The sequence below is a fragment of the Arvicola amphibius genome, chromosome 10 (assembly GCF_903992535.2).
Source record: "Arvicola amphibius chromosome 10, mArvAmp1.2, whole genome shotgun sequence".
NCBI classification, from domain to species: Eukaryota; Metazoa; Chordata; class Mammalia; order Rodentia; family Cricetidae; genus Arvicola; species Arvicola amphibius.
Window position 1 is genome coordinate 36115618 of NC_052056.1, and position 13586 is coordinate 36129203.

The 13586-nt window shown below is 36.2% G+C and overlaps 1 protein-coding gene across 1 annotated transcript; it reads left to right on the forward strand.

Annotated features, from left to right (window-relative positions):
* Positions 1 to 9433: 9433 nt before the first annotated feature.
* LOC119825361 (olfactory receptor 5AC1-like) lies at positions 9434 to 10351 on the forward strand. Its single transcript, XM_038346196.1, has one exon. The coding sequence runs from the start codon at positions 9434 to 9436 to the stop codon at positions 10349 to 10351; it is 918 nt and encodes a 305-aa protein (XP_038202124.1).
* Positions 10352 to 13586: the final 3235 nt, after the last annotated feature.

The window sequence follows — 13586 nt, forward strand, 5'->3', positions numbered from 1 at the left end:
CGTCCATCTGGGGTTGGAGCTTCATGGCGACTGCCTCACTTCCCTTCTTCCCAGCATTCTGTTCTGTCTACTCCACCCACCTATGTTCTGACCTCTCAGACCAAGCAGTTTCTTTATTAATTAACCAATGATACAACAGATAGAAACACCCCTACACCAGCTAGGTTTTCTTTCTTTTTTCCCTAGCTTGTATGTTAGTTTAAGAATTTTTAATGTTGTTGCAGCATCTCTGCAATAAACTCCACAGGCCCCAAAGTATATAGGCACCTGGACTCCAAATGCCATAGTACTTATTGGTCCTAGACTGATTGTCTCTGCCTTCAGGCAGATGTGCATTTTCTGCATAATCCTGTGTGCATTTTTTCAGATAGTGCTCTCTCTCTCTCTTTCTCTCTCTTTCCCTTTCTCCCTCTCCCCCTCCACTATGTTTTGTGGGTTTTCCCTATACCCACTCTCCTTGGGCTGCCACTCAACTCAAAGCTACAGTATTTTCTCTAAGTTTATCAATTACTAATGGGTTAGCTATTATTGATGTATTTATTGCCTGTATATCCTATATATAGCTATTGTGCTTATTGTATATAGTTTTTCTAATACTAGTTATAACCCTTTTTAAATTTTTAGACAAAAAGGAGAAGTATGGTAATGCCTTTTTTAAAAAAGGAAAATTATATTTTCATTATAAATACCAATCCAAGTTCTCCCTCCCTCCCAACCTCCCATTCCTTTTTCCTTTCTCCCTACTCACCCCCATCCACTTCTCAGAGAGGGTAAAGCACATTGCTTTGGGGCAGGTTCAAGGCTCTTCCTATTATATCTTGAGCAAGGTATCTATCCAAAAAGAAAGGGTTCCCAAAAAAAGCCTACAAGCAATAGGGATAAATCCTGTTACCACTGCCAGTGGCCTCACAGTCTGCCTCAGCCATACAACTGTCACTCACATTCAGAATGACTAGTTTGGTTCTATGCTGGTTCCTTCCCTGTCTGGCTGGAGTTGGTGAGTTTCCATTAACTCAGGTAAACTGTTTTAGTGGGTGTCTCCACAATGGTTTTGGCCTCTTTGCTCATATTCTCACTCCTCCCACTCTTCAACTGAACCATTAGAGCTAGGCCAGTGCTCTGTTGCAGGTCTCTGCCTCTGTTTCCATCAGTTGCTGGATAAAGGTTCTATAGTGACATTTAAGATATTCATCAATCTGACTACAGGGCAAGGCCAGTTTGGGCACCATCTCCACTATTGCTTAAGATCTTAGGGTCTTAGCTGGAGTCATCCCTTTGAATTCTTGGGAACCTCTATAGAGCCAGGTTTCTTGCTGACCCCATAATAACTCCCTCAATCAGGATATTTCTTTCCTTGCTCTCCATCTCTGTTTTTCCTCCATATTGACTATCCCATTCCCTCAAGTTCTCACCCCCTCCCCTTTTCCTCTCCTCTTCCCCTTCCACCTTCCGTCCCCCAACCCTATGTTCCCAATTTTGTCAGGTATCTTTTCTATTTTGACTTTTAGGTAGATCTATGTATGTTAATTTTTAGTGTTCTCCTTGTTACTTAGCTTCTCTAGGATCTTGAACAATAGGCTCAATATTCTTTCTTTATAGCTAGCATCCACTTATGAGTGACAACATACCATATTCATCTTTTTGGGTCTGGGTTACCTCACTTAGGATGATGTTTTATAGTTCCATCTATTTCTGTGCAAATTTCAAGGTGTCAATGTTTTTTTTTCTTTTTTTTTTTTTTGGTTTTTCGAGACAGGGTTTCTCTGCAGCTTTTTTAGAGCCTGTCCTGGAACTAGCTCTTGTAGACCAGGCTGGCCTCGAACTCACAGAGATTCGCCTGCCTCTGCCTCCCGAGTGCTGGGATTAAAGGCGTGCGCCACCACTGCCCGGCTTTCAATGTTTTTTTAAAATTTTTTTACTGCTGAGCAATACTATAATGTGTAAATTTTCTTTTATCCATTTTTTGGTTGAGGAGCATCTAGGTTGTTTCCTTGGGTATTACAAGTAATGTTGCCATGAAAATACTTGAACAAATCTCTTTGTAGTATGATTGAACAACTTTTGGGTATATGCTCAAGACTGGTGTTGCTGGTAATACCAATCTGTTTTCATTACTGTAGCTCTGTAGTAGAACTTGATGACAGGGATAGTGATGCCTTCAGAATTTCCTTTATTGTACAGATGGTTTTGGCTATCCTATTTCTTTTTCCCATATGAAGTTGATTATTTTACTTTTGAGGTCTATGAAGAATTGTCTTGAGATTTTGATGGGGATTGCATTGAATCTATAGATTGCTTTGGGTAGGATTGCCATTTTTATTATGTTGATCCTACTGGTGATGCCTTTTTGTACAAGTAAAGCTTGTCTGAAGATAAAAGGGCAGAACTATGCACTAGCTAACCAGAGAGATCTGGAGGTATGCATAGATAGGTGGGAAATGACATGGCTGGGCAGAGAGAGGGGAAATGATAAGGTGGCAGGAGACAGGAACTCAGTCTCTTTTCATCTGGGAAATTGAATAGATAAGGTGACTGTGGTTTGTCTCCTTTGCATCTCTGATCTCTCAGCATTTCCCCCTCTATCTGACTCCAGGCTTTTATGAAAACCTATTGGAACTCTTGCTACATAACTTGGAAGTTTGAAAGAACAAAAGCTTATGTGAGGCCAGTTACAATCATCTGTTAGTTTTTACTTGCTGATTAGCGAACAATGCCTAACAAGTTGTCTTTATCTTTTAGGGCGTTCTTGATAGTATTGAGAGAGTTTTTTTATATTGATATAGAGTTGAAGATTATAAGAAATAAAATGGTATTCTCTCTAAATTGATATTCTTAGGGAAAATTGATGTGAGATGGACAGTTATCACTGATAACTTTGTTCCTGCAGTGTATCTTCATGAAGATATAACTCCTGTGGCATCTGTGCCTATACACATTTCCATAGGTATTGGATGAAAAGGTAGTATTTTTATTTTTTGACAATTTAAACATTTGATCATTTCTATACCAACAATTTCTCATAGTTTATATTAAAATATAATGAAATATATTAATTTATATGAGAATATCTTTTCAGAGGACTTATTTAACAAATGGACATAAAACATCCCTGAAAATCTAAGTGAAATATTTTGTGTACTTTCTCTAAATTTCTATGTGCTCACAGCTATGTGTTTATGGTCTAAAGATTTGAGATCAGTCATGTAGATTTGTAGGAGTCCATGTGGTAAATGTCTATGCAAGATTTTCATGCTTGTTTCTCTAGGGGATGTTGAATTCGCATGCATATAACAAAATATCATTTATCATTTGTACTCATAAATAGATACAACCATAATTTTCTGCCTAGATTACTCTATAAAGGAAAAATAGAACAGATTTCATGTGTGGACTCTATGTGAGGGAATGGGAACATGAATGATCAGGTGGAATGGTGAAGAGGGGTACTGAAAGAGGCCACTGGAAGGGGGTGGGACACTTCAGGGTCAGGGGAAAATCCAGCACAAGGGAATCTCCTAGGAATATAAGGATGATCCCAGCTAAGATTCCTAGCAATAGTCAATAAATAGTCTGAACTAGTCATCTCCTTTGACTAGAAAGGTTTCTATTAGCTACTGATGAAAACAGTTGCAGAACAGAGCAAAATATTAGACATTACTTAGTGTATTCTGCAGAAGATTAATGAAAGAAATGTAATAGCCAGAGTGATCATAGACACCCCAAGAAAAATCACAGAATCAACTAACCTGGGCTCATAGGGTTTCACATAACTGGAAACCAGGAAGCCTGCATGGGACTGGACTAGGCACTCTGCAATATGTTACAGTTGTGTGGCTTGGTCCTCTTGTGGTATTCCTAACAGTGTGGGGGAGAGGCTGTCTCTGACTCTTTAATAGGCTTTTGTGACCCTATTCCTCATACTGGGTCGCCTTGCCCAGTATGGGGAGGTGCTTAGTCTTACTGCTGCTTAATGTACCATATTTTGTTGATATTCATGGGAAACCTGCTCTTTCGCGAACAGAAATGGAGGAAAAGTGGATTGGTGATTGAGAACAAAGGGGAGAGGTGCTGGGACGAGAGGAAGGAGGGGAAATTTTGGCCTTATGTGAAATAAAAAAAACTCCAATTTTTAATAAAATTTGTTAACTTACACTTCTTTATAAAATTTTATAGCTTTTCCAAATACATGTAAGTCAGGAATATTTGGCTGATTTTATGCTATGTTTTTGTCGATATAGATATGTAAACATTTGCATACAAATAAATATAGTATGTTTGTTATTTTTGGCATGCAAAAACCAACATGTGTTGCCTATGGATATGCAATATAATGATTACAATATGACTATAGAATCATTATAAAAGTGTAAGATAACATCCTTACCAATGCAAACATAATTGAATGCAATGCTTTACAATTTTAAAACTTTAAAATTAGAGATAGTCATAGAACATTTTTTGAGACTAGAATTTTTTAATTACATTATTTTTTCTTTCTTTTCCTTCCTTCAAACACTCCCATATAGCTTTCTCTACTCTCTTTTAAATTCATATCTTTTTTTCCTAAATCTAGTATTGAATGATGTATTAAAATTGTTTTAGCATATGAACCTGTCCAATCTATATAATGTTTCTTGTATGTATGCTTTCAGGGATGACCATTTGATACTAGACAGCCAATTGGTGTGCTCTTCTCTGGGGAAGGCCACATCTCCTGCTCTCTCTCTCTCTCTCTCTCTCTCTCTCTCTCTCTCTCTCTCTCTCTCTCAGTAGACTATAGCTCTTCTTGTAGGGTTAAAGTCTCATGGGATTTTGTACATCTTGTTTGGCAAATTTATTTGTGTAATTCTGATTCAACTCACATTTGGCTGATGATGATAATTTATGGGTATTTCTTCTGATATTACTAGGAGACACACAATCGTAAAGCCAACTCCCTGATCTTTGTACACTTACAGACTATATGCCCCTTCTCCAGCAATGTTTCTAGAGCCTTAGTTATGGGAACATTTTCACAAAACCTTTATAACCCAAAAATAAGGTTCTGAAATTTTAAAATTAATTTTTATCCATTAATTAATGTTTTTCATCATAATCACAGTTTCCCCTCTCTCTGTCCTCTCCTCCCAGTCCATTCCTCCAACTTCTTCTGTTCTGCCAATCCCCAATTGACTCCTGTTTTGGGACAATGGTTTGTACCCTGTGTAGATTTGTTACTTGTATTTTAATAAAATGCTCATTGGCCAGTAATCAGGCAGGAAGTATAGGTAGAGTGACCAGAACAGAAGAATTCTTGGAAGAGGACAGGCACAGTCTGGCAGTCTGCAGTTGTCACCTAGATGCAGAGGAAGCAAGATGAGAATGCCTCACTGATAAAAAAGGTACTAAGCCACATGGCTGACACAGACAAGAATTATGGGTTAATGCAGGATGTAAGAGTTAATAAGACGTCTGAGGCACTAGGCCAACCAGTTTATGATTAATGTAGACCTCTGTGTGTTTCTTTTGGACTGAACAGCTGTAAGACTGGGCCAGATGGAAACCACTGTCAACACACTCCTCCTTCTTGCTCTTCTGAAAAGTACAGACCTCCCATTGTATCAGCCAGCCAAGCTATATCAATTTACAGTAACTAGGTACTATACCTCCTCTCCCACTGAGGATGGACAAGACAACCCAGTATGAGATAAGAGTCAGAAGCAGGTGTCAGAGTCAGAGACAGCCCCTGCTCTCACTGTTAGAAGTCCCAAATGAGGAGAAAGTTGCACAACTATCACATAGGCAGAGGGCCTAGGTCAGTCCCATTCACATTCCTTGGTAGGTGAGCCCCCATGCGCTCAAATTAGTTGATTCTGTGGTTTTCTTGTGGTCCTCTAGTGTTCACAATTAAGTCCAGGAATTTTTAAATTAAGAGATTAGAAAATATGTCACTTATTTTTAAAGAAAGTATATATACATTCATAGCACTTTGTTTTTAACATATATGTGAATACTATATACATAGTATATATAAATGGAAAAACATGGATGGGTAGAAGGAAGGAGATGATTGCATGAAAATGCTGTCAGTATTCACCAGTAATCAGTTTGATTGATGCAATTTGTTCTTTTTATTATCTTAGATATTTTCATTGCTTTCAACATTTTCTGATATTTGATTATAGTAAGTGATGTTAGATTTGTTGCTTTTATGTTTGATAAATCTAGTCATATAGGAAATATTATATTTCAATAAAACTTATTCTCAGTGGGAGAAGGGTGCAAACCAATCTATTCCATCATTGATTGAATCTGAATTAGTAAATGCTGGCTTTAATATGAACATGCTATGAGAACACTTGACAATTGTCATAATGGTAAGTAATATTCATACGAATATATTATATATGTATTAATAAAATATTTTTCTAAACATTATAATATGGTTATTGATTAAAGATTAATATTGATGGTAAATCAACTCCACCTAAAATATCTAAAGAATGTTAATGGAGTGAATACATTCATGTATAACTAAACTTTAATATTAGGGTTTTAGAAAGCAAGCAATCTTATGTAAGACCAGTTACAATAGGTTAATTAATAAGAATTAACTGAATAAAAAACAATGCCCAGCAGATTAGCACTATCCTATAGGGAGTTTTTGGTAGCATTGAGGGAGTTTTAGTATTGGACTTAAAAATAGGAATGAAAATGATAAGAAATAAATATCCCCTACAATTTTCTTTTATTAAAGAAAATTGACCTGAGAACAGTTATCACTGACACCTTTGTTCCTAAAGAAAGCTTCATGGAATCCATGCCTACAGCTGTTTTCATAAGAATTTGGTGAGAAAAAAATTTTATTATCATATTTTTTATTCAATCATTATTAGTAAAAGTTTGTCATAATGTGCCAATACATTTACAGAAATTATAATGTGGAAATATATTTTAGGGGAATTATCTCACAAATATGAAACATAGCATTCCTGCAAAGTTAAATGAATTATTTTGTTTACTTTTAAAATCCCCGCCGACTCACAGCTTTGGTTTTATACACAGAAGACCTGAACCCAATCATATGAGTTTCTTAGAGTACATAGGTCAACTTCTGCTGTGATTCTTTTTTTCTTTTCTTTTCTTTTCTTTTTTTTTTTTTTAGAGCTTGTCCTGGAACTAGCTCTTGTAGACCAGGCTGGCCTCGAACTCACAGAGATTCTCCTGCCTCTGCCTCCCGAGTGCTGGGATTAAAGGCGTGCGCCACTACCGCCCGGCTTCTGCTGTGATTCTTATGGGGTAAAATTACCCTTTCTGACTTTAGCTATGGAAATTTCCATAGTCAAGATGAATTCTGGTTTCAGGAGTCATAGAACTATGTGGCTTCTTACAGCATCTATGCCTTCTTTCTCATCTGGCCATTGGATTCCTTGGGGATCCTGAGAATATAAAGAAAGGAAGAGTAGCCCACAATAACAGCATCTGTTTCATTTTAAATGCGTGGAAAATGTAAAAAAGATCATCTTAATTATTTTTGACTAATGACTGTTGATTGTTTGATAATTTTGACAAACATTACCTGATTCTCTGCCATTGTTTTTCAGCATCCAATAATACTGTAAGCAAACTCAATCTTTCCTATTCTCAGTTAAGATGAAGGTGAACGATTTCTACATAGTAGTTTTTCTATGTAACTGGAACAGACAAGCCAAAAGTGCCATGTACAATTTTCTGTACACTATTTCAGTTCAATGACATATTTCCATTGCCTCAAGATTAATTTTTGCATATTCCCTTAAAAAGATCTCATTTTCCACTTCTTTAAATAAATAAAGCAAATGATTTGAGAAAAGTAACTTTTTCAAGTGTATTTTCTTCAAGAATTGCTTCAAAATAATACTTCACAGATGGGAATGGAGCTGTTACCTAATTCTATTTGACTACTAAGATTCAAAAAAATTAAAGTTGATCACTCCAATTTTAGATCAACAATACATAAAACGCCTTATGCCCAAAGTGTGCATATTATCATTACAGAAACATAGCAATGCAGTTCCAATTTGAATGCTCTCCCTGCTGTATTCTAGGATCTGGCACCACTGTCCTGCTGATTAAACTCATGAGTATATGTGCCTTGGTGAAGTTTTCTGCCTTGCATGTTATTTCTGTGATCATTGTAAATCAGGCAGTTTTATGTTTTACCTATTTGATTTGTTATATAAATGTAATGTTTATCATTTATGCAAGGCCAGATATTGGAGACATTGGTCATTCATTCTATGGTAATGTGTTCTGTGATTTTTAAACAGTACTTTTAATTACTCAATCTCCTTCAAGGAAATTAAATACTTAGGAAACATTGCAACATTGTTAGAATCTCTTCAAAACTATGCACAATTCAAATATTAAAAGACATCCTTAATTGATGGGGTATTTTCCACAAAGGCATATTTAAATTTCATTTATTAAAACAGTCATCAATATGTAAACAAGTTTTGTACACATGTGTGTATGTGGGTTTTAACTTAAAACGAAAGTGCTTTTAACATCATGGATTAACATGTGTAACAGGTTCAATTTTTACACTTTAAAAATGATAATATTTTAATTCTGTTGTCTTTACCTATAAAGAAATGAATTAATGATTCTTTACATGTATTTTGTTGAAAAAAAAACATGAAAAATTATACTCAAAATTTGTTGTACTTAGAAATGTATAAACAGGTAGCATATATGAAAAGGATAGATATTGAAGAAGAAATATTGCAAATTACTATCTTATTACCTGACATGTTCATATATTAGAATAATAGATACAGTAATAGGTAATATCAAATACCAAAACACAGTCCATTCTCCCAGATAAGAATACTTGAAAGTTATGGGTGAAAAGGCAGTAGGGTGGTGCTATTTGAGAAGATGAAGGGAACCATCAAAAGAGGGAGAGAAAATTGAGCATGAGCATTTTCAAAATCCATTTAAAACAAGTATAAAAATGTTATTATATTAGGTAGTACTTCATGCAATGAGACTTTTTATTTTGGGCTTGTTTTTAATTATTTTAGGATAAAGTATATTGTGAACTTTTATTATTCTAATTTTGTATAAAAGTTATATAACATATATATTAAAATGAAACATAATCGAAATGTACATTAAATTATAAATAACTTATAATTTTTAAGGGTAACATATATAATGTCAGGTAAGTAATTGTCTATGGCCTTCTCAGATACTTTTCAGATAATTGCATGTTTAAAATGCAGTATCAATATTGTTCAGAAATTATTCTGATTTCAGCAAGGCTTCAAAAGCAGAAACAGTACACTTCATTCTTGTTTATTAAGGAGATTTTGGCATGTACAATGTGAACTATAATATGATCCTCTTGTCAATGAGTCTTGGCCATATTTTTTGGCTCATCTCTTGGCAGTAAGCAGCCTGAGCAGGTGTGATGGAAGGAAACCAGACACAGGTGACTGAGTTCATCCTCAGAGGAATAACAGATCGTCCAGAGCTGCAAGTCCCCCTGTTCCTGGTGTTCTTCTTCATCTATGTCATCACCATGGTGGGCAACCTTGGCTTAATCTTTCTCATCTTCAAGAATCCCCATCTTCACACTCCCATGTATCTTTTCCTTGGAAATTTAGCCTTTACAGATGCTTGTACTTCATCCTCTGTGACTCCTAAGGTGGTTATGAAATTTATAAATAAGAATGACATGATATCTCTGGGTGAGTGTTTCTCCCAATTTTATTTTTTTTGTTCAAGTGCGACCGCAGAATGTTACCTCCTGGTAGCGATGGCCTATGACCGCTATGTAGCCATATGCAACCCTCTGCACTATGTAGTTGTAATGTCTAAAAGACTCTGTGTTCAGTTCATATATGTGTCATATCTAATTGGACTTCTACATGCCTTACTTCATGTAGGATTGCTATTTAGGTTAACTTTTTGTAGTTCTAATATAATCGATCATTTCTACTGTGAGATCTTGCCACTCTATTCAATTTCATGCACTGACCCATCCATTAATGCATTGGTGGCTTTCATTTTCGCTATTTTTATACAATTGAGTACTTTTATGAGCATTATAATTTCTTATATCCGCGTGCTTTTTGCCATCTTGAAAACAAAGTCTGAGAAGGGCAGACGCAAAGCCTTCTCCACCTGCAGTGCCCATCTGGTGTCTGTCTCTTTGTTCTATGGCACCCTCTTTGTCATATACGTGCTCTCTGGATCTGACACAGAAAATTATCAGGGTAAATTGTATTCATTATTCTACACCATCTTCATTCCTCTGCTGAACCCCTTTATTTACAGCCTAAGAAACAAAGAAGTTTTGGGTGCCTTGAGAAGGCTCACAAAATGATGATTAATTCCTATAAACTTCAAGGTGTGTTTTATCTCCAAATTCTCTCTTTTTAACTTCATCATATCTTGTTCTTGACACATAATATCGATTGGTTTTTCTTACATATTGTTAAGTAAAGCAATAAAATGTAGACTAAAATGCCTGTATTATTAACAATGGTTTTACTATTATTATAAAAATAGTGGAATGCCTAAGGAAAATAGAGAATAAAGGAAAACAATATGTCCACAAATTAATGTTAATAAATTCTTTTTCTATTAAATGTGTCTGTATATTATTGAAACAACATATAAGGATGCTATTTTTTATTTATTGATTATTTTTTGTTTTATACATTAATTGTTGCACATGATTGTAGTATCCACTGTTCCCTTTTATCCTCCCTCAGTCATACCTGCTGATTCTCTTATTCCCAAGTAGTGCCCCTCCCTACTCTCTTGTCTTAGTTTATCCAGGAATCCTCCAGTTGTTCATAAGTGAAATGACCATGTTGAATACAGAACCCCTCCTCTTCCTCTGGCTTTTACATTTCTTCTACCTATTTTAATTTTCCATCATGTTCCTTAGGCCTTGGAGCAGGTGTTATAGTTGTTCCCTGTAGGACAGAGTTGCTTATTATCAGCACATAGACATTTAAAAAATATGTTTTTTGGAACTTTCATATATGAATAAAGTGTTTATACCATTTCGACTATTCTGTCACCCCCTCCAACATTTTCTGTCACCTATATCCTCTCTCACTCAAAGCCTCTGTTTTGAGCCTCTGCATTAATCAGTGTCCTCCACAATAAGAGGCTTCTCTGATCAAGGCTGAAATCTGCACTAGTGTATGGCTAATAATACACCTCTTTAGAAAGTAGTTTGGCCACATATCCATTTAGAACAATAATAAGTAGTAAATCCTACCCACAAGACTTGTGACCTCCCTAGCCAGGTGCTTTTGGTCATGTTCACTGCACTGGATATACATTTCCTTCCTGGAAATGGGTATAAAATTCAGTCAGTAAGTCATTGATTAGCCCTGAGGTGTCGCCTGGCACTGAATCAATGGTCTAAACTTGCTTGGTAGTTGTCAGGGCCATTAATGAGTGTTCTCCCCCAGTAGCTTCAATAGCGCTTTCTAGTACCAGGAGGGCTAGGGCTACTCTGCAAGAGGAGAACTTCTAATTTGGTTTCAGTCTGTTGTCTCCCTGTTTTGGGTCAAGTGTAAACTGCTTTCTGTAATAAATTAATACCACATGTTTCTGGTAGGCACCCAAGAGAAAATGCAACAACTTCAATTGCTTTGAGATCCTCTGGGGCCTCCACAGTTAACTCATGGAGAGTTACTCTGAACCTGACAATGATATTTTCCTTAACACTCATATGGATTCTGGTATCAGAATCAATCAGCAAACCAGAGTACCTAAGTTCAAATTTCTTTTATTATTACTGTCAATATTGTTATTATTGTTAGCTAGCTATCAAAGTGGTAGTTTTCCTATTCATTCAACTAAAATCTTGTATTTCAAAGCTTAATTCTTTCACATTTTCTGAATTGTGATTACCTAATCTGTATACAATAGGGATATTTTTATTTTTATAATAAGTGTTTATTATAGAATCATCTTGTATTTGATGGAGCCTTAAAAATAATATTAGCAGTAACCCTGAATACTTCACTCTAAATAAACAACATGAGACATTAGAAACTTTTGCATTTTTCTTAATTAGAAAGTAGTCACCTTGCCTTTTGGTAAATAATATTTGCTTTATAGTGCAATTTTCAGTGTCTTTTTAACTTTAGCTTTTTTTCACATATATACACATACACACACATTCATCCCATCACTGCCCTCCCCGTTCCCCTTTTCTTTATCTCTGGATACCTTCTTCCTACATAGTTATATTAAAGCTGTAGGTTTCACTATAGCTTTTTCATGCTCCCATAGTTTTGATTTACTTTCCCACAGCCTTCACCTTCCCCCTATCCATACCTTCCCCATCCCCATTTTTACCTTCCCACTTTTGGTATCTCCTATTTTCATACTGTTTGTTTTACTGTCCTCACCAAGACTTCACCCCAAATCCCCACATCCTGTGGCTCCTCTCTTGCTTTCTGGCCTGTAAGGATACACTCTCTACCTTAATCACACACACAAAAAATTTCAAAACTAAGCTCATCAATGAGGAATGACATGTAGAGTTTGTCTGTGAGTCTGAGTTATGTCATTTAATATACTACTTTTTGCTCTCCCCATTTTTCTGTAATTTCCAATACTTCATTCTGTATACAGCTGAACTGAATTGAAATACACACACACACACACACACACACACACATATCATGTTAATTTTCCATCCATATTTTTCTGTCTTGGTTGATTATACTTCCTAGCTCTTGTGTACAGAGTAGCAACAATCATGGGTGTACTAGTATATGTATCAGAGAGTGTAGAGTTACTTGGCTATATGCATAGGGATTGTAGAGCTGGGTCTCTTGATATTTCTTTTTCAGCTATTTGAGAAACCTGTGTACTGCCTTCCCTGGTTGTTGCTTAAGTTTACGCTCTCTCCATGTGATCATAATGGTGCCTTTTTATGTCACATCAGCATTTGTTTTCTTTTTAAAGTTTATTTTCACTTATAAGTCCACAAATTTAAGGCATAATGTTCTTTGTTCAAAATTCTTCTGTTGAAAGAGGTTTCTGTCTCACCTGGTCCCACAGTTGTTCAGTCTCAAACAAACACACAGAGGTCTACATTAATTATAAAATTGTTGGCCTATTATCTCAGGCTTTTTATTAACTAATTCTTACATCTTAAATTAGCCCATTATTTTTGTCTGTGTTAGCCACATGGCTTGGTACTTTTTTCTGCAAGGCATTCTCATCTTGCTTCTTCTGCATCTGGGTGACAACTTCAGACTGACCTTTCCTCTTCCCAGAATTCCCCTGTTCTTTTTGCTGTGGGACCCTCACCCCCTTATTCTCAAAGGAGCAAGAAGAAATTTCCTAGCAGATTGTTTTCCCAGGAAGATGGTGGCTTTCCCCTCTCCCACACAGGAGATTCCGAGCACAAGGTCACTTAGCTCAGCCCAGCCAGCCACCTGGTACAGGCTGATAAAGATGGCCTAACTACTGATGATTATCTTGCATATTACCATAGAACCTTCATCTGGTGATGGATGGAGATAGAGACAGAGACTCACATTGGAGCACTGGACTGAGCTCCCAAGGTCCTGATGAGGAGC